The sequence below is a fragment of the Parasteatoda tepidariorum genome, chromosome 3 (genome assembly GCF_043381705.1).
Source record: "Parasteatoda tepidariorum isolate YZ-2023 chromosome 3, CAS_Ptep_4.0, whole genome shotgun sequence".
Lineage (NCBI taxonomy): Eukaryota > Metazoa > Arthropoda > Arachnida > Araneae > Theridiidae > Parasteatoda > Parasteatoda tepidariorum.
This window is the reverse complement of record NC_092206.1, coordinates 58,317,830-58,339,249: the sequence shown is the minus strand read 5'-3', so window position 1 is coordinate 58,339,249 and position 21,420 is coordinate 58,317,830. Positions and strand designations below refer to the sequence as shown.

The 21,420-nt window shown below is 27.7% G+C and overlaps 1 protein-coding gene across 5 annotated transcripts in view; it reads left to right on the top strand.

Annotated features, from left to right (window-relative positions):
- LOC107447687 (teneurin-m) overlaps nucleotides 1-21,420 on the top strand; it is a 391,268-nt gene that overhangs the window by 327,150 nt on the left and 42,698 nt on the right. For 4 of the 5 annotated variants that reach the window (XM_071178689.1, XM_043040120.2, XM_071178686.1 and 1 more), the window contains 2 exons: nucleotides 16,045-16,329; nucleotides 19,907-20,113. In XM_071178689.1, coding sequence (XP_071034790.1) covers nucleotides 16,045-16,329; nucleotides 19,907-20,113 — 492 coding nt within the window. Of the gene's footprint in view, nucleotides 1-16,044; nucleotides 16,330-16,535; nucleotides 16,572-19,906; nucleotides 20,114-21,420 lie in introns of those variants that run through there. The other variant, XM_071178687.1, reaches the window with a different exon arrangement.

Here is a 21,420-nt window from a genome sequence, read left to right as displayed (position 1 = left end):
TTTATTTCCTTGACGTTTTCATATGCCTTTTCTCGAATATTAATTTCTGCATCGAAAATTCCGGATCCCTCTACCATAAATACCTCTGTCGTAGAACATCAACCGACGCGAGGAATATAAAATATTCTGCCTTTTCCTGTCGAATGAATATTTTCCAGGAAGCATTTTCTACCCCTAGGCAGTAGTAGAAGCTGTTTACATATCTAGTCCACAGGCACGGTTACGGGATCCTCCCAGAAAACGACCTGGTCTAGTGGCTTCGTCCAAGATAGATGGCCATGCTGTCCCGTCATATATTTTGTCCCAGACCGTAACTTTATTTCTGCGTTTATGGGACAGCCGTTTATGAAGAGATACATCTTCATTCCACCCACGCGAAAAAGTGTTTGCTGAGATCTATTCTTTAGTTTGCAATGGCGATCTTGTGAAGTGACAACTCACGAAATATCGATCTCACTCTTGAGCAAACTGAAGGAACTTATCTTAAGTCCATCCTGGACTGCAAACAGGCGCCATTTTCGGTTCGTTTTCAGTTTAACTCTTTTGACCTCAATAAAAATTACTTCATTTCTAACGGTGCTCCCTACACGGAGAAAAAATATTCCGGTAAAATTACCGTACTGTATGGTAGTGACATTTCTGGTAAAAAAATAAGATTCTGATTAATAAAAACAAAATATACGGTATTTAAGCCATTCATTTGGTAATTTTTCCTCCCATTTGCCATGGTTTACTGGAAATTCTGGTTTTCAAAATCATAGTTCTTAAAATCGAATACTAAAATAAAATATAAAATGTAAAAGTTAATTTAACTGAATAGATGGTTTTTATGCTATGCTCTAAGGTATCACAAAAAAATTTTAGAATTTTACCATATTTATCAAATTTTATCACACATTATAATAAAAAACATATTTTATTGTTTATTTTACCAAATTCTTTACCTAGCTGCTTTGGTAAAAATTATCGTGCTTTTTAGTGTTACCATATGCCTTTGGTGTTTCAATTTGCACGATAAACTTTTACATATTATGATAGTTTTAACCATACTTTATTTCTGAGTGTAGAAACAAAATAGTTAAAGTTTTCAACAATAGATCCTATTATTTTCCTACAACGTAAAACATTTCTTTTAACCAAAATCTTCTCCCTTAAACCAATATTCTCGTCGGCGTTCAAGACTCGATTTTAAAAAAGATATTTAGCTTTTTCGAGAAACTCTTGCATGCATAAGAAATTTTAAAAAAAAGAAACTCCTAGCAAACTTCTAAATATTTTTGATATCTCATTTTATTTAGATAAAATTATTCAAAAATTTAATGAATTATGCTACACTCAGTTAATAATATTATTTAAAATAGTTTATACGCTGCAAAAGCCTCATTTTTGTTTACATTTCTTACACTTTGAATGAATTTTATGTGAAGATAATTTGAAAATTTAACGATTCGAATGTTAAGGCATATATCTTTCACGTATTAATATAAATATCCTGATGTTAAAATAAAAAAGTTTTTCTGTTCATTTTTTTTATTAGTTCATGTACATAAAATTTCCTATTTTATAAATACATAAAAGTTTCTTTTGATTCATTGAAATTATTATATTTTTATGTAACGAAACTTTTTGAAGTTGTTATTAAGTGCTGAAAGCAGATTTATTTATATTTAGGTAAATATTATACGTACTCTGCCTTAGTTTAAACTCAGTAGAATATTTAATCAAAATAAATTTAATTCACTCCTTAATGTTATTCGAAAATATCGAGTTTTATTTAAGTTAAGGTAATTCCACAAACTTTACTATTTATAATTTTCAAAATAAAAGAATATTTGTTTTAAGCTTCATGAGGATATTTTTTTTTATAAACAAATATCTGTAATTTTATTTCTAGCAAATATTTTACCAATATTTACTTTATAATATTTTCAAATGTTTTATCTAAATAAAGTAAGCTTTCCCAAATCTTGTTCGAAAAAAGTGCTGAGAGCAGATTTATTTATATTTAGGTAAATATTATACGTACTCTGCTTTAGTTTAAACTCAGTAGAATATTTAATCAAAATAAATTTAATTCACTCTATAATGTTATTCAAAAATATCGAGTTTTATTTAAGTTAGGATAATTCCACAAACTTTACTATTTATATTTTTCAAAATAAAAGAATATTTGTTTTAAACTTCATGAGAATATTTTTTTATAAACAAATATCTGTAATTTTATTCTTAGCAAATATTTTGCCAATATTTACTTTATAATATTTTCAAATGTTTTATCTAAATAAAGTAAGCTTTCCCAAATCTTGTTCGAAAAAAGTGCTGAGAGCAGATTTATTTATATTTAGGTAAATATTATACATACTCTGCCTTAGTTTAAACTCAGTAGAATATTTAATCAAAATAAATTTAATTCACTCTATAATGTTATTCAAAAATATCGAGTTTTATTTAAGTTAGGATAATTCCACAAACTTTACTATTTATATTTTTAAAAATAAAAAAATATTTGTTTTAAACTTCATGAGAATATTTTTTTATAAACAAATATCTGTAATTTTATTCTTAGCAAATATTTTGCCAATATTTACTTTATAATATTTTCAAATGTTTTATCTAAATAAAGTAAGCTTTCCCAAATCTTGTTCGAAAATAGTAGATTGAATATTTTACTAACTGTTAGATGCATCAACATAGTAAACTGTATTACAAAATAACGGTATTTCGTTTTAAATTCCGTTTTGAAGAAAGATCCAAAATTTTATTTTTAGTAAATAGTTTTCGGAGGTAAACAAAAGGATTTGGAACTTCTATTTATTCTTTTGTTATCCAGGCTATCTATTCGTCCTAGTGAACGTTCAAATGAACCGCAGAACAATGAGAGGAGAAGTCCAATAAGGCTTGGCACACATATTCTTTATTTTAAAGCGATTCCGACTTTCGGTGCACATCAAATGAGCCGTTGAAACAAAAACAAAATAAACATCGTTACAGAACTAAATTTAAAAAGAGTTGAACTCATGTGATTGACTTCGCTGTCTAATAAGACATTTGAATCAGATGGTATCTTCATCTTGACGAATTTCAAACATTTAATTCGCCCAAATGCATTGAGCTCTGTGCCTGGGCTAAGATTCGAAGGCTAAGATATTTGAGAATGAAATTGAAGTGCTTAAAAAAGCATAAATAAGTATAAGCTAAGGTTTTGAAGGAAAAAAATATACTGTCTGGTAATCATGAGATAAACCTATGACGTTACTAATATTTTTATTGTGCTTACCGAATAATATTAACACGCTCCTAACATTTGCCTGATTGCTTTTGAAATGTTTAATTCCCATTACATCAAGTATGCACAATTTTATGCTAAGATTGAAAATATTCTTTAAAATAACCTTCCTTAACTGTACTAAATATCGTTGTCACTATTTAATTCTAAACTTTGATGATATATGTTATTTGTCACTTATTGGTAAAATATCAACCAATACTCTTTACTTCCAGGTCTGTTATAAATTTTTGAACCTGATGAATCTTAACATATCTTTCTGTAGCACTCTCAACATGGTGCTAAGTTGAAAAGCATATTATTCTACTTCTCAAACTTTATGACAAAAAACTATGGCTGAATTTGAAAGAAATTCTGATTCATTTTAACATCTTTTTAAGTTTGTACAAATTTGAACTATATTATAGTACAAGTTTCCGATGATATGGCTTAACATTAGACCAGCTTAAATTTTCAAAAATTGAATTGAAATCTTTGGTTTTTTCAGTGAATAAATTATTTCTATGATAACCCTAAAGTTTACTATGTATGCCTATGCGAAATAAAGTGTTCTGAGAAGCTTAAAATGAGGAAATAAACGTTCTAAAATGCTTTAAAATTCAAAGACATTTTTCTATGTTAACTAACTGGCACGGCNATATATTTTGTCAAACAAGAGTAATGATTAGTTTATGCTTGTAATGTTTGCAACCGACGATTTATAAAGTTAATTAATGTTAAAATGAATTTAAAAATAAACGAATTTTCGAATGTACATAATATAATATGGTATACAAAAATATGCGTTTTTATATATTTTTGAGAAGCTTCGCGGAAAATTCAAGTTAGTATAAAGTAATTCATTACTATAATCTGCACGTTTTTTGCTCTATAGAAATTGCACGAATTAATTAATCGACAAATTTCCAATTAAAATTTTTATATTCATATAAATATTTACAATATGCAAAGAGTTGAAAGGCTCTATATTCTGAAAGCATCATTCAAAATTACATAAATATTTGCATTATATAAACTCTTTAAAAACTGTACGTCATCTTTTTAAAACGTACAAATCTTACATCCGCAGTTGAAATTAATAAATATTAACTTTTAATTTAAACATAATGAAGCAGAAAATCTTTGAAATATATTTTACGTTATTTAGTGAAATACAGACAAATATTTATAGCTTATTTAATATTTCTAAAAAATATTTACTTCTAATGTGTTAATTAATATTTTGTCAACATCAATCTGAAAACGCTTAAAGTAAAGTATTAGTCATAGCAATACGTTTTTAAATTTCATAAAAGTTACAAATTCAATCTCAGAAAATATGTTCATTTTCTCATAAATAATTTAGGTGATAAATAAAATCATGAATTTCCTAATTTAATTTCCATATCTTATAATATCTACTTATCCCATAATATAAGTTATATTTTATTAAACAGAACGAAAGAATTACGTTAAACACACATTAAAAATATAAAGTTCACTCTTATCAAGAAAATATTGTTTTAAATTTTAATGATTAAGCTTATCTCAGATCCTTCTTTCTTTAATTAAGTTTCAGATGCAATAAATAAGCAGAATCAATTTACATGTTTAACAACTTTTACAGTTTAAAAATTGCAAAATATGGTAATAATTTCACTCAGTCAATTATAAAAAGGATATGTATACTACTTTTTACTCCAAATTACTTAATTTAGTTGCATTCTTTAACTTTAAAATACTCTGATAGACCTTAGCTTTTTTTTAATTATTACGAATTACTATAAATTGTTTTTATAATTATTTGTTCACTTTTCACTCTTTAAATTTTTAAATCAAATTACGTCTGCGATAAATTATTAGCTACTCATTTTGCTGTAAATTTCCTAATTAAATATGTTTCGTAATTAAATGTGTTAAAAACTTAATTACGATAATTTTTTTTAAAAGTTGTTAAAAAGAAGATTAATTTTGAAAGAAGATTAAACTCGATATAATAATATTTTCACTCGTCAATCAAGATTAAAACTTATGCAAATAGATTTTTAGATTGTGAGTTAATTTGTGAAAAATGTTGTCCATTTTGAAATATTCATAAAAGTGAAGAAGATTAAAATTAAAACTTTTCTCTTGAACGAAACGCTTCTATCTACTTATCGACAAGCTGAAAGCATTATTGGTTATAAAAGGTTGCTTTAACATAAGCATGTTTTGTTTTTTTTTATATATAGAAATTAGATTCCAATTTTAGCACAATTTAGAGAATATTTTTTTCCGAAAAGTTATCTTTACTTCCTTACTTCGATCTGTTTTGCTTTAATTCAAAATATTTCAGTTTCAATTTAATAAAAAATCACTTTTTCTGCAAACTATTTCAGAATTGTTTTCATAATCGTTTTTTTTTAGCTTTTAATTTAAAAGCAACTTTATTTTTAAATAAAACATGCGAGTACATTGTATTTGTACAGATATGCAGTACATTATTTACTTAACTAAATGCTATTTTAATTTACAAAGAATTGAGAAACCAAGCGCTCCGTTGAAATACTGTTCTTTTGTGTTAAACTAATGTTTTAAACTGCATATTTTCAAACAAAATCTTACAAATGTTTCGTAATAGCTTTTTTGGTTGAAACTCATCTCCTTTTCAAATTTTTCAACTAAACAAAAAAACATTTTTAATTCTGAAACTACTGGAAAAAAAATTTTTACTCCTTAATTTGTAGCTCGTAATACTTTTTTAAACAAATAAATTATCTATAATTATAAGAGGATGATTTTGTGTGCATCTCTTGTAAATTCAGAAATTCTGTTAGTGCTAAAGTTATGAAATTTGGACAGTCGGTACAAGGGGCAACTTTAGCTCCCGATCCTTAAAATTGTTCAAAAGTTTCAACCATTCCGTTCTGGAAAAACATTAGAAAAATGGAATTTCTTCATTTTTTTTAGTATAAGTCGTTGTTATAAATCAAAATGTTGTTGATTATGTTTCTTCAATAGTTAAAAAGAGCATACCAGAGATGTTTTTTAGATTATATCCCTATTTCATAAACAAAAAAATTTGGCTGGAGTGCTGGACTCACACTAGTGAGAACGGGAACAAATGCAGTCGGCGAAGACTCTCTGTGTAGTAGATAATGACTGGTGCACGTTAAATCTATGGGGTCGCAATGTCCTCCATATTCCCATAACAAATTATACCTCTGGGGGGTACTTAATAAAAGATTGATCGTTCTCTGGTTTAAATCAAAATCACGATATTAGGATGAATGAATGGATATAGGAATGGGTCCACCCTTCAAACAGAAGCGACCTTATTGGTGAAATAGAAGTCGACGTTTTGGCCATAGATGATGCCACTAGACAACAAGAACTATCGCACCCCTTCCCTTACTGGCGTACGACAACAACAACATCAAAAAAAGGAAATAATTTCACGGTCTTTAAAATTTAATAATTTTTATTCAATGATCAACATTTTTCTCTATTATTTCAATGCTCAACGTGGTTGGCATGTGAAGACTACGTCCCATAAATACTATTTCTATAAAGTTATCTGAAACCTTTGCTTTATTTTGCTTATAGTTGCGCTTTTGAAACGTAGTTTTATAAAATTAAATTGCTATAAATCAACTATAATTGAAATAAAAAGAATTAGTTGTGCACTAAGAAACAAAATTCATGGAAGTAAATTTTCAGTTATGGAAACCGTAAGAAATCACCAAACTATTATTGACGCCAAATGTGCCTTTTATTAATTTCTGTAATAGTTACTGATATTGCTATAAATTTTACTGTTTTAATGGGTATGATATTTGCTAACGGTACTTACTAGAGGCATGGTGGTATAATTTTTTCATGTCCCCCGCCTTAAAAAAAAGGATGAATAATGAAGAAATTTGGTTGGTTTTGGTAAATTTTAGCTACCATGAGTTGGCTTCGAGCAATTGCACTGTGCAAAATGATACTAAGGAAATTTTTATTTGGATGAGATTAACTCCTCAAAAACGTGTTGTGTTAAGTCTAATAATGAAAAGTCACCGGAAAGTTCATCAAATAATAATATGTAAAACATAATTGTATTTATTTTTTAGTCTTATTAATTGTGTCGTTATATAGCTTTCTGTTTTGTGGTTGATTTCGTATTGATGATTAACACCGCTTTATTGATCATATACTCGTACAAAGTGCTTGATATGATCTAAATGTAATTACGTATAAATTAACAAAGTCTTACGATTTAAATTTGTCTGTGGAATCAGATGCAGTAAAATAATTCAGATTTTGGAAAAAATAAAACGAAATAACAAGTTGCATTATGAATTATAATGAAATTAATAAAATAGTAAAGTTTTCGAATACATTTTATACAATAACTCGTATAATAAATTATTAAAAAACTAATTTCAAAAATTTTGTGAAAATAATTTTTTTTTGTTTTCTATGTCTCTCTTTGATAAAATTTTCATTTAGTTGCTTCTAATCTTAAAATATAATTTTTTGTTCCTAGATCTGAATATAATTAGATGATTTTCTTCTTAATAACTAATACAATTCAAACGTGAATGTGATTTTTATTTGTTAAATAATTTCTTAGCTAATAAGTATGTTAAAGGATTGAAAATAAATTTTTGAAAAAATCTTAATTAGATATGGCAGGAAGTCCAAAGTCCAATTATTTTCTAAATCCTTCTTTTCTTTATAATTATATGTTCAAATAATTTTTCCTAGTTTTATTTTCCGTATCACTTTAATACAAATGAAAAAAAACTCCAGTCACCGCCATAGTCTTGTTAAAGTGCTTTAATTATTAATTCTGGAAAATAATCCATGCCTTTTTTTTATATGATTATTATATATTTATTAAAATCTACGATCGCCGAAAAATGTCTTTCATTTATTTGTCTTGTTATTTAATTTTATGAATTTATTACTTTTAAAAATTCCATTTTCTTAAGGTGGGAGGTTATTTTAAAATACTCAAGAAGAAAAGATTTTTGCAATGAAAATAATGAAAAAAAATGCGAGGCTGATTTCAGTTGAAATGATATTTCTGAAAATACAATTAATTTAACGTTACTTTTTTTTCAATACATCGCAAGGATTAAATCTTTCCAAAACAATAAACGAGCTTATTTATTGCTTTACTTTTAAACAGAACTTATTGTTTAAATTTCCGTTTTACTGTAATTATTAGTTTTTAACTCATTCTAGTTCTGAGATTTATTAAAATATTTGATTGCTACAACTAGTACTTTTTTTTGCTGTCGTTTTTACTTGTTATAAATAATTCCATAGGATTTAAAAGTATAATTAAGAAGTTTGATGTGACAATAAAATTAGGTAAACCGATATTAAGATTTTAATTACATGTTACTCTAAGAAAAAAGACATGGTCAAAACAACCTGAATAAATTTACCATGTTTCTGACTCTATGAGAACATTAAAAAGCTCTGTACTTTTTACCGATTTCGCGATTTGGTATAGTATTTGGTTAGCAGTAAAATATGGTTTTATAATATGTAATAAAAATGGTAAATTTTGTAAAATTTGGCAATATAATCATATTACCTTAGGACATAGAATAAAAGCCATTTATTCGGTTAAATTTACTTTTCAGTTTTGTATTTTTTACTAAATGTGGGATAATAAGAACTATAATTTTGAAAACTAGAATTTTAAATAAGCTATTCCCATACGAACGGAAAAACTTCCGTATATTTTGGTTTTATTGCCTGGATTATGTTTAATATTAGAAATGTCATTACCATACAGTGCGGTAATTTTACCAGAATTTTTTTCTCCTTGTACAGATGCAGGAATAATAATTTATTTCAAATAAATTTCAAAACAATTATGAACATTATATACATAATTTTCCTTCCAACTATTAGTTATATATTCTTAAAGAGGGTATATTTAAAATACACAGGGTATAAAAAAAATTATAACTTATCTACAATTATTTTTTTAAGAATAAAACTATTTCCTATTTTTAACAATCTAATGTTAGTTATCCATCATAATATCTTAGCTCCCCGAATTCAAAAAAATAAAACAAAGACATCCTCAAAGACATTAATCCTCTTTAAAAACTTCTGTGATGAAACTGTTGCAAACTTTAAGTAATATGGTTTTCATACTCGTTGACTTGATTACACTTTCAAATTCGTAGAATTTTAACGCAAGTCATAGTAATTTGTAAAATTATGTCATAGTCATAGTCAATGCCATAGTCATTGTTATAGTAATTTTTAAAATTATGTGTTTTGCTAAACACGAACTTTTACGAAGATTCGTTTCACTTAATTAATCCAAAAAACATGATAAGAAAAACCCTCTATGTATGGCGAAAACAAAATAAGTGTTACACAAAACGTCATTCCTAAAATTCTTGGTATACTACAATGCACATATTACGAGTCAAAGAAAATTAAATAAAATTATGTTACAATTTTTTATAGCTTTTCTAAATGACTGAAATCACATTACAATATTTCCAAAATACCGTAATCACATCTCATAATGCAACATGCTGTAATGAGCATTTAAAACTTTATTCGTCGAGTTATCAGTCTTTCATCTGCAGTGCCATCTATCGGAAAGGTTTTTAACTGAAATCAAGAATGCAATGCATATTTGGCTTGTCACATGAATTTGCTGCAGGATTTTTTGTTAACCTTAACTGTTCTTTTGCAATAAATATCGAAATTTATTAAAAACTGTACTTTTCATCAACGTTTTAATCAAATCGATTAAGAATTTAGTTTGCAACAATAATAGGACAGTTGATCATAATCATTCCCGCACCCCGGTCTTTAAGCAGTTGCAATGATCATTTGTATGAAAATATTTTCTTTACATTATAATATGAAAGTTTAGTAGGACCAAATATTGGAAATTATTTTTTAAACATTTTTACTTAATAATGAAAAACCATTTTTCATCCTTGTAATTATGCTTGGTTAAATGTTTTAAGTGATTTATAAAAGAATTAAGTTAAATTCGAAATTGCAATTTTAGTAAAAAAAAATTTAAAAAAATTTTAATTAAAATTGTTGTTAGCTTCTAAACAAATTTTAATACAAACCAAATAGCTCTGAAGAAGAAACCTAAAGTAGTTTATCAATCGTGCTATTTTGTTCTATTTTTTATACTGCTTTCCTATTATTTTGTGGTTAAGCCAAGTTTCTTCGAGAAAACAAACTAATTTTTTTTAAAAAAATAACTCTAAAGCATTCATAAAAATATTACTACTTCGTTTAATACCAAGTTAATGTTATTTACTGTGTTTTTGCAAGAGAAAAAATTAGATAAATAAATAATAAAATCAGCAAACCAAAAACCTATTCTGAACAAACTTAGAAGAGAAAACGCTTGGATTTAAAACTAATGACTCATGAAAGAGATTTCTAGGGGCATTATTTTAATCTTTGAGCGTAATTCTAGCTAACTAAAGCATCTTCCAGTGAATTTACACAGTAGTAGTTGTAAAATGCGATTATCTCGGGATAATGTCATTCGTTTCTTTCATGAATATGTATTCCTTTAATCCATATCAGCGGAGTTAATCTTTGTTTCGTGTGATTTGAGTACGACATATTACCATATTACATAAAATATATTTAATAACAAACAAAAAAGAATTTTAAAAAAAACTTTTACTTTAAAATGGCTGAATCGAATCTGATCCATGCAACTAATACAACACCTCGCAGAGCGCCATCTATCAGAGACATAATTCACATAACTTTCCCCCGATGAACTCTGGGTTCATTACAAAATAAATATTTCAAAACATTAATCAAAGTTATATTTCTCAAATACAAATTAGCAATATTTTTAAAGTAGACAATTTATTTTAAAAACGTCACTATGTTTAGAGCTAACTATGCTCATGGATCACTTATTTTATTAACTCTTACTGGTAGTCAAAATATCTACTTTCACCCAAAAATAATTACTTAATTCTCCAGGCATGTTTTTTTCTTCTATTTTTAATAGAACGCTACGAGCTTTGCTTAGAAAATCTGTTGCAATTTCTTGAGAACGAAAAAATATATATATTTAATGGAAAAAATTTAGAAATTCTCCTAATGTTCTGACAAATAATTAAATGAACTGATATTTAAGAAATTAACAATTCTGAGAAGAACAAAAATTTAAAAAAAGAGACACACCCTACTAAATTATTATTACACATTGACCTGATTTTCTTCTGATAAGGCTGTTTTCATTACGATCAAAACTTTTTCCATTATGGAAATTTTCTTTGCGGTGAATTTCCAAGTGCAATGCATGGCGCGCTTCATACGTGGAATCTCGCCAAAAATATCGGAATTCACTTCCTTTTATTGTAGATTGGCCAAACTTTATTACTGAAGCCGTAGCCATCCAACCATTTATCTCCCATTACAAGGTTCCCAAACTTATAGAATCGAGACTGTCATGTTTTTATTTTATTCAGGCATTGTTCGAAATGTAAGTGACCTGACAAATTATTGGCTGTGACATATTCGTGATTGAATATTCTCTAAGTTAATTGAAAAATTTGTGGAAATCAGATTTTTTTAAGCTATTTATTCTTGTTTCATTTAATTCGTTAAGATTTATTAAAAAGTTATGATCATTAATTAATTTATTAGCATATTTGAAACAAAATAAATTGTTTTGTAACTAATCACTTAAAACCTAAAAACGATGAAAAGTTTTGTTTTACTAAACATTTAGGAGAAAAATGGTTTTAGAAATATCCAGTTTTATTAAATAAAATTGCTTACAATCATTTCTAGCGTTTTTTCTTTTTTTTTTATTATAAAAAAGGTATTTTAATGTAACATTTGAAAAACGGATTGTAGGGGTTTAAAAAAATTAACTACTCATTGTGTTTAAGTAAATATTTTCACTTTTATTTTCAAAATAATGAATGTTGCTTAAACATTTCTTTGACCTTATAATGTCAACATAATTAATTATTAAAAAAAATTATTTACGATATTTGGTAATGTTTTTTTTTTCATTATTTCAGAGATTTTTTTTAATGTAATGTTTGAAAAACCAATTTTAGGGATTTTTAAAAAGTAACTGCCTATTGTGAAGTAAATAGTTTTACTTTTTTTGAGAAAGGAAGAAAGTTGTTAAAACATTTCTTTGACCTTATAATATCAACATGATTATAAGACGTCATTTGCTAATGTTTCCAAACGCAAAAATAAAATATTTTTAAATGAAAACTATTTTTTAGAAGAAAAAAAAAATTTGAAAATATTTTAACAATAATCCATAATTGGATGCAATTGTTTGTATATTTCTAAACATTTGTTGTATAAATAAACTTTGATTATTACAATGAAATGGTTTTATAAGTTTTTCTTCAGTTTAATTCATAAGCCCACATATTTCCCATATTTTCCCCATAACAAACATTTGGAAGGTGTCGATTAAATTTGGATACGCATAATTAAACTAGCAAAAAAAACTAGCTCATTATTTTTATAAAAGTTTTTAAAACAAAACTTTTCGTAGCTCACTTTTAAATGAACTTTATTGAAATGTATGCACTAAAAATATAGTTACAATAAATAAAATACTTACTAAAAATCAAATACTTTTTAATTTCTAAGCGTAAAATTTTGAACAAACTTTTAAAATATTTTTTATGAATATAGTCAACCTTATTTAAGAACATTGCTTTATCTTTTCGTTTAAAAATATTCTTAAAAATTTATTCTTTCAAAAAAAAAATTATTCCTTTTAAAATGTTTGATTCGAGAAAATGTTACCAGATTTATCGTACAAAAAAATATCAATATAGCGTTCGAAATTGTTTCATCTTAATTTAAAAATATGGCATAGTCTAGTCTAGTATATAAACTGAATTGAAAATAAAAATAATTCAATAAAAGCTTTGAAACTGACACTTATACATATAATAACAGAATATTTTATGCGTATAACAAAAATGCATTTATTTATTTTAAAATAGATTTTAAACATCAAAAAGTTACGAAAATTCCGAACTTTACTTTTACATTTTTAATGGTGCATTACATTTAAGTACTTCGAAATTATCAGCAAATATTTTTTCTTTCGAAATAAGTATTAAATCGGAAAACATAAGGCAATACTTTAATTCTTTTTCCTCATTAAATTTCAATAGCCAATATTGCATGTCCTAAATCCAAGCAGAAATAAATTAAGAAAAAGAAGTAAAACAGCAGATTTCTCTTTCGAGATCGAATAATTTAAATTCCTACTAACATCATTTTTTTTCTTCCTTAGAATGATAAGAACTGCGCCAAAATACCCTTTCCGGAGTTGCATCGTCTCCATAACTTGCATAGCTTGAAAGATTGTAAATAACGGCCGTCCCAGCACCTCTGGGCTGTTAAAAGAGCAGTTAAATTATTGATTTAGAACGGTAAAGGAAGAGTAAAATATCGATGACTAAAAGGCCTTTTACGATGTCGAGAACGACTCTTGTTATAGGAACGCGAAAGATAAAAAGATATCGCAGCTCTCTCAGAATAGTAAAACCTTAACGGTTATATTATAGATTCTTGAAAGTGGGTAGAATCTGTATGTACTTTTCCTCCCTTATGTTAAATCTCCAGATAGTTTAAAGCGTTTCTTGAGTTTGTTTTAAGCATACACTTGAACGGTGTCTGGGGAGGTATTTGTTTCAGGGGCAACAATATATAGATGTTCTTTGAATTATGAATTTATGAGGAGAAAAAAAAATTGAGGTCTTAAAATATTTTATAGTTAAAACAAGCTTTGCTTTATTATTGCTTTCTTTTTTTTTAATTTATAAGCTGCCTTTTGAGATTAAAAAAATTTATGTCAGACGTTGCTTTTGAATTTATTAGCTCTCTCTTTAAAATTTAATTGCATTTTTTTTTTTTTTTAATTCTTAGCTTTCCTCCAAACTGTTGGAAATATTTCGTACTAAAATCGACAAGACAACGGCAAAAATAACTATTAGCTTTAACTAATAAACCTTAACAGTTGCTTATTTTTGAATATGCATAAATCTTTTTTATGTTCATATATTTCACTAACTGAAAATAATTCTATTCTACTGGGACCAATTCTGTATTTTTTAACTAACATAATGTTTATAACTAATATAATAAACGCTGCTGGTATATATAAATATAAATTAGATTGAACAATTAGTGTTTTAGTTTTGACTTCTTTTAATTTCTAGTCAGACTTTTGAAATTAAAAACCTTAATTTCGGACGTAGCTTTTAAATTTATTAGTTCTCTCTTTTAAAAGTATTTTTTTATAGTTTTTACTTTAATAATTAATATCTACTCTAAACATGTCACTCATTTTTTCAAGCCGCTACTCACAATATATTCTTTTTCAGAAATACATAAATATTTGTTTTTTGAATTTATATGTTTACATTTCATTTAAAGTTCCTAAGGGCATACTTTAAATACTATTAAAAAAAATAATTTTACATTTTTTTTAAATTACTTTTTGTTGAAATAATTTTTTAAGAAAGTGTCTATTTAATTATATATATTGCGTTTAATTGTAAGAGCAAAAAGTTTGCAAGGAATGAAATTTTAATGAATTTTGTATTTTAATGAATTTTGAGTAAATAAATTTAGACATTATATTCGGAAGAATTTAGATTTTAGTTAATTTTTGTGACTGAAAATTGAATGTTAAGAGTTATTATTGATTTCGTACAGACTTTTCCCAGAGATATGCATTATTTTCTTATTATGGAATATAATTAAAAATAAAGTTTCAAGCGAAAACTTACTTAAATGAAAAACTAATATTCCATATTAAGTTTTGTATATAAATTTTAGTTTCTAACAATACTTTTTTTACAGAAAATACATATATATGGTTCACTTATTTAATGTAATATATTAAATAACCCTCAAAATTTCTTTACATTCTGCAATACTTAACTTTAAAACAATTTGAGAGTAAAAATAATGCATTATTTATACTTGCGACAAATTTAAAACAATTCTTCATCATGTTATATGTCTAGCTAAAATTTCTATTGCCAACAAAATTTAAATTTTGAATATAAAAACACAGATGAATAAAATTAAAATAAGGAATGTTTCAGATATTTTGAGACTTTTCAAGAATCATTTCAGATTCAAAATACGCCTTTAAGTTGCCTATTACTTCCAAAGATGCGTATAACGGTAAAATATTTGTCAAAAGATATCGCTTTGATTGTGCTATATTATAAAACTTATTTTTCAAACCACTTGTTTTATTCAAGCTATATTGTAAATGCTTAAGCTATTTTAAATTAACAATTATGAATAGTTAAAGCAAATGGTTTTAAATATGAAACGATTTTGATTATTAAAAGCAAACGATTTTGCCAACGTAATATTTCACTGTATAAAGCTTCCTATTTCAGTTAATAAATGAAACTGCAATAACTTTATTCCTTTCATCCAACGATAGTGAAATCGAATATTTATTACTCTGTTACATTTCAATAAATAAAACGCACTAGTAGTGTATCCATTTCTTTGTTATGTTTTTACAGGAAAAAGTTTTTGTTGCAGCTATTTATTACATTATTTATCATTTATAGCATTACTAATTCGTGAAAACCAACCAAGTGAAAATCTATCAGCTAATGTCCTGTGACTATGAAATAGATATATGTAGCAAATATTGTTTTGTATTGTATTAGCAGTAAGTTGTAACTGAAAAGTATCTATAAAGATCAATCTTTAAAGTGCAAACAATTGACATTATATTTTTTTCCCTTTTTTTATAGGTCGATTAAACTCTAGACAGAAATCTCAAGATCAAGTGCAGCAACCACCGTCTCAACAGCCACAGTACGCAGGTGGCCACCACTTCCGGGAAGCCCCGGGGGATCGAGAAGATTGGGATCCTGGGATGTTGGGATCTGATCAACCAAGGCGATTACACCAACAACTCTCTGGACTCTCTTCCTCTAACTCGTCCGATGATGAAGATGCCATTAACTCCGATGCTACTTACACGGGATCAGAAGTTGCACTCGCTCGTGACAGTACCTTGGTGTTGCCTTGCAGACGTAATTATTTATTGCACATTCACTTAACGCTCTTTTTTTTATTTACAAATGTCAAAACTAGATTTCAAATTTTATCAAATTTATTTTAAATTTGGTTAATAATAAAGAAATATTTATTTATCAAAAATGCTATTTAAATGAAAAATAAAATACAATTTTAAATCTAAACGACTTTATAAAATCCGTGTTTTTATAATTGTTTGCACTCGCTCGTGACAGTACCTTGGTGTTGCCTTGCAGACGTAATTATTTATTGCACATTCACTTAACGCTCTTTTTTTTATTTACAAATGTCAAAACTAGATTTCAAAGTTTATCAAATTTATTTTAAATTTAGTTAATAATAAAGAAATATTTATTTATCAAAAAGTGTGAGAAATGCTATTTAAATGAAAAATAAAATACAATTTTAAATCTAAACGACTCCGATTGCACATTCACTTAACGCTCTTTTTTTTATTTACAAATGTCAGAACTAGATTTCAAATTTTATCAAATTTATCAAATTTATTTCAAATTTAGTTAATAATAAAGAAATATTTATTTATCAAAAAGTGTGAGAAATGCTATTTAAATGAAAAATAAAATACAATTTTAAATCTAAACGACTCCGATTGCACATTCACTTAACGCTCTTTTTTTTATTTACAAATGTCAGAACTAGATTTCAAATTTTATCAAATTTATCAAATTTATTTCAAATTTAGTTAATAATAAAGAAATATTTATTTATCAAAAAGTGTGAAAAATGCTATTTAAATAAAAAATAAAATACAATTTTAAATCTAAACGACTTTATAAAATCCGTGTTTTTATAATTGTTTGCACTCACTCGTGACTGTGCCTTGCTGTTGGTATGCAGTTATAATTACGACCAGTGTGGTTAAGAAACAATGAATACAAAACTATAGGTTTTTCTTTAACCATTCACATCTTCAACCATTTACATGGTTTCAAAATCGTGAGAAAGAAATTTAACTGGACATTGGGATCTAGGCTTTTTGCTAAATAATGGGCATTGGAATTAGGTTGTGGTTAAGTTGTGTTTTATCAAATGAACAAAGAAATGTGGTTTTATTAGTTTATCTAGTTGCTTCACCTTATCATAAGAGTTGGGAAATGCTAGACTTTTTTGTATTAAGCAGCTTTATGGTGCTGTAATCTTTGAGTGAATGAGAGTATCTTACTCGTATAGTCCAAGGTAGCAAATATATGTTAAAAAATTATCATACCATTCATCTTTATTAATTACTTTTACTTGTTGCAACATTATCTTCTGCTACTATTATTGCGTCATTGATTTTGTTTAAGTACACAGTTAGAATTTTCATACTGAAATTACGGTAAAATTTCCGGCAGCAGATTGTCCTTCATTAACCGTAAAGTTTACGGTAAAGGACATTTTTAACATTAACGGTTTTGAAACCGTTTACGACCAGTATGGTAAAAAAAAGCATGAATATAAACTAAACAGTTTTTAACCATTTATAACTAGCGTGGTTTCAAAACCGTAAAAAAAATTTAACTCGACATTGGAGATAGTTTAGAAGCTTTCTGGTCCTGCCATCTATGTGTAAGTGAGAATATCGTATTCTAATAGCTCAGGGTAACAAATTGGGTAGTGCATGACACGCAAAAGTATTCATGCGTTGATGGAAATATTGTGGTGTCAACACTGAGAGTCGAACCCCATTCTGTAGGATTGACAGACTATAGCCCTCTCGGCTATAATATGTAATCAGTTGCATGAAACTAAGGGGCTTCATTAGGTGGGTTTAGTTGGTGCTTCGTGTTTAACCGTATCAGGTGAAAGCACTTAATAAACCATTTTTCTCCCAGTTAACAGTTTGAATATCATCTTATTTATGGTTATATGACTGTTTTGCTTGAATATATTAAAATAACAATTAGATAAATCGTAATTTAACCATCTTTCCACCCTGAAATTTCTAAAAGTGTAATTAATTTACACATTAGCTAGATAATCTGCAGAATATTTGATTTCAACACTTAAGCAGTACATAAATGAAAATACTTCGGTACGTTTTTAAATAACTTATCATTTAAAAAAGGAAAAAACAACTTATACTTAAAAGCGTATTCCATAAAGACATTAAAGTGAATTTTCTAAATGCAATTTTGGCTCTTATCCAATCAGTAAAAAGCCAATTTGAATAAGTTGTAGAAGCCAACCGAAGTTTTCACTTTCAAACTTATTTCCCCATGATAAATCATAACAGTGATGGGTGATAACAATTATCCCCTAACCACATACAAGAATCTAAAAAATGGATGCTTTCATCTCACGGAATGGACAATCAGCTCCGATGGTTTTGGCACATAACCAAAGTAAAAAAGAATTGAAATAGAAAACTTATACCATGTGTAATGATCCGTACCATGTTTTGTCGCCTAAAATCACTCAGACAAAAAATGGGAGAAAACGATTTTATAGCGAATGCTTCACAAGAATAATTTGATGACAGAATAATTTAGTTCCACATTATAATTTCTCTTTGCACTTATTCTTTTTTTTATTTGAAAAATTTGTTTGCCAACTTCCTTGCTGACTGGTAAATATTTACCAAATTTTGCTGATATTTATATGCTATTATTAAAAGCTGCTGTTCTAGAAAAAAATTTAAATTATATTTCTTAAAAACTTGTTTATGTTTCGCCCCTAGACTCTAAACTTATAATTTGTTCTTTTTTTGATCTGCATCGTTCAAAAAAATTATAATAAAATATTAAACAAAAACTTGTTTCCTGTCTAATCAAACTATCAATGCTGTTTACAGTGGGACAAAAAAACGAGTCGGTTAAGCTTTTATTTGACAACAAAGTACCAGAAAGAGTTGGGATTACGTGAATTTAAATAGGGGGAGGGGAGATACAAGTAAGCAAAAATGCATTAGTTGAACAAATAAAGATTTTTTCAATTATTTTTCTCAAAAAAAAAAAATTGTCTATGTATGCGTTTTCTAATATTTCATAATATTTTTACATAATATTTCCCTTAATATGCTCTTAATAGCTATTAATATATATATTTAAAATTCTCGTAAGGAATGAAGCAAAAAAAAACATGTATTGGGAATCCGTAGATTAATGTCTAAACGAGGAAAAAACAAAAAAGCTATCGAAAGCTGTTGAAACAACTGAGAGAAAAATGGGAAGAACCAAATCAAAACCAGTTTGATTGCTTGATAAAACTCAAATGTATTTTCAATAATCTGCTCCCTGTTTTTTCCAGCAATCAAAACAAGTTCTAATTTTACAGTCCTGCTAACCTCTGTTGTGATTAGTTACAATTCTATATTGTTTTCGGTTTTTTTTTCCTCGTTTGTCGTTAATTTGTGACACCTAACTTATAAAATTTTAACAACTGCAAACAAGGATTCTAAATATTCAGACATTAAAGGCGAAATATATAGAGCACACTGCACAGCTCCATGCGTTGTTTAGGATCTTATATATCTAGTTTGTTTATTGTCATTTCCAGAGATTTTGGAACCTTTCTCGTGTGTGTGGATGTAGAAGATACTGACAAGTATTGTTTTTTTCCTCTCTGATTTAGGTCTAATGGATAACTCATCCAGTCTAGTCACCTCCCATAAGCTATCGATGGGTAAGACCGGTAGCAAAGTGCCACAAAGTTTAGGAGCTAATAACAACGCTCTCAATACCGGAGACAACATCCAAGAAAACCAACTGAGAGAAAATGAGCAAGATTTTGCCTCTTGCTTGGCAAGGACACCCTCGGGATCCATTTTTATTCCCAGCGGTGAGTGACTGGAATTTAATCCTATAATTAAAACCTTGAACAATAAACGTTTCATATCATTATCTAGGAGTATCCAAACCCAGAACTTTAATGCAATAGTCAGACAGTGGCGTTATCGCCAGATGATAAGAAACGTGCAAAAATAACGACAAAGCAACGCAATACAATAAACACAGATGACTTCTTCATCCGTCTTTCAATGCGTAAAAAGATGCAAATGTTTAAAGCGCTAATTGCTTCAATCTTCGTCCATCCAAGAGCCGTGGTGGCTTATGGAATAGAGCCCTCGTCTCCTAATGAGGTGGGTTCGAATCCCAGCGATGGCTAGTCGATACGAATTCCGCCCCCGGTTCACACTACTTCAGTGATGATGTAAAATATCCTCAGAGGTAGATCATAGGTTAGAGTCCCCTTGTCATCAGGCTAACCGTGGGAGGTTTTCGTATTTTTCCTCTCAATGTAATGCAAATGCGGGTTAGTTTCATCAAAAAGTCCTCCACGATGGCAAATTTCTTCCAATACTTGATCCAGGAGTTCCCTTATCTTTTTAATTGCTTTCAAAATTGCAAGGCTACGGAGTTGAACATTGGCAGTCGCGAGCCCTAAATTGGGTTGGCTGTTCTCTCAACCAGGGCCGGATTTACGTATAAGCTAAATAAGCTGTAGCTTGGGGCCCCGAGATGGCAAGGGCCCCCAGATCCAACTTTTTCCTTCTTTTTCTAAAGTTTTATTCGGAGCTGGAGCCCTCTGAAGCCTAAAATACATTTTTTTCTTTTCTACATTGGCGAACGCTTTTCAAAATCTAATAGAAGTGTTTACAAGTATAAAATAATTGTTACTCTTCTCTTTTTTTACCAAAAGAGCAATAAAAAGTCATCTTGACTGATGAAAATATCCTGTAGCTTTCGTAGCTACCAGTGATGGGAGTAGTCCATGGATCCTAAAAAGCGGTACTCCATGGAGTAGTCAAATAGCCGCCTCAATTTACACTGTGGGAAATGTTTTTAGCTTCCTTAAATTGCTGTGGGCTCTTTTGTCCACAGAAACACCCTTTTGTCTGATTTCTGGGCAAAAAATTTCTAGGGCTGTGGGAGAATCTTGTTTAGGGTCACTCTGTTTCGAGATTTCCGTTGTGTCTCATTGTCGTTAAAGAGCTTCTCGTTTAATTTTAACTTTTCTTTTTTGCAAAATATATGTTTTCCAATTTATTACAAAAGCTTTTTTTCCTTTTAATTATCCTAAATGTTTTAACTAGCTTAATTGTTTAATTTACTTAATTATTGTAATTGATTTTAATTTGTTATTTT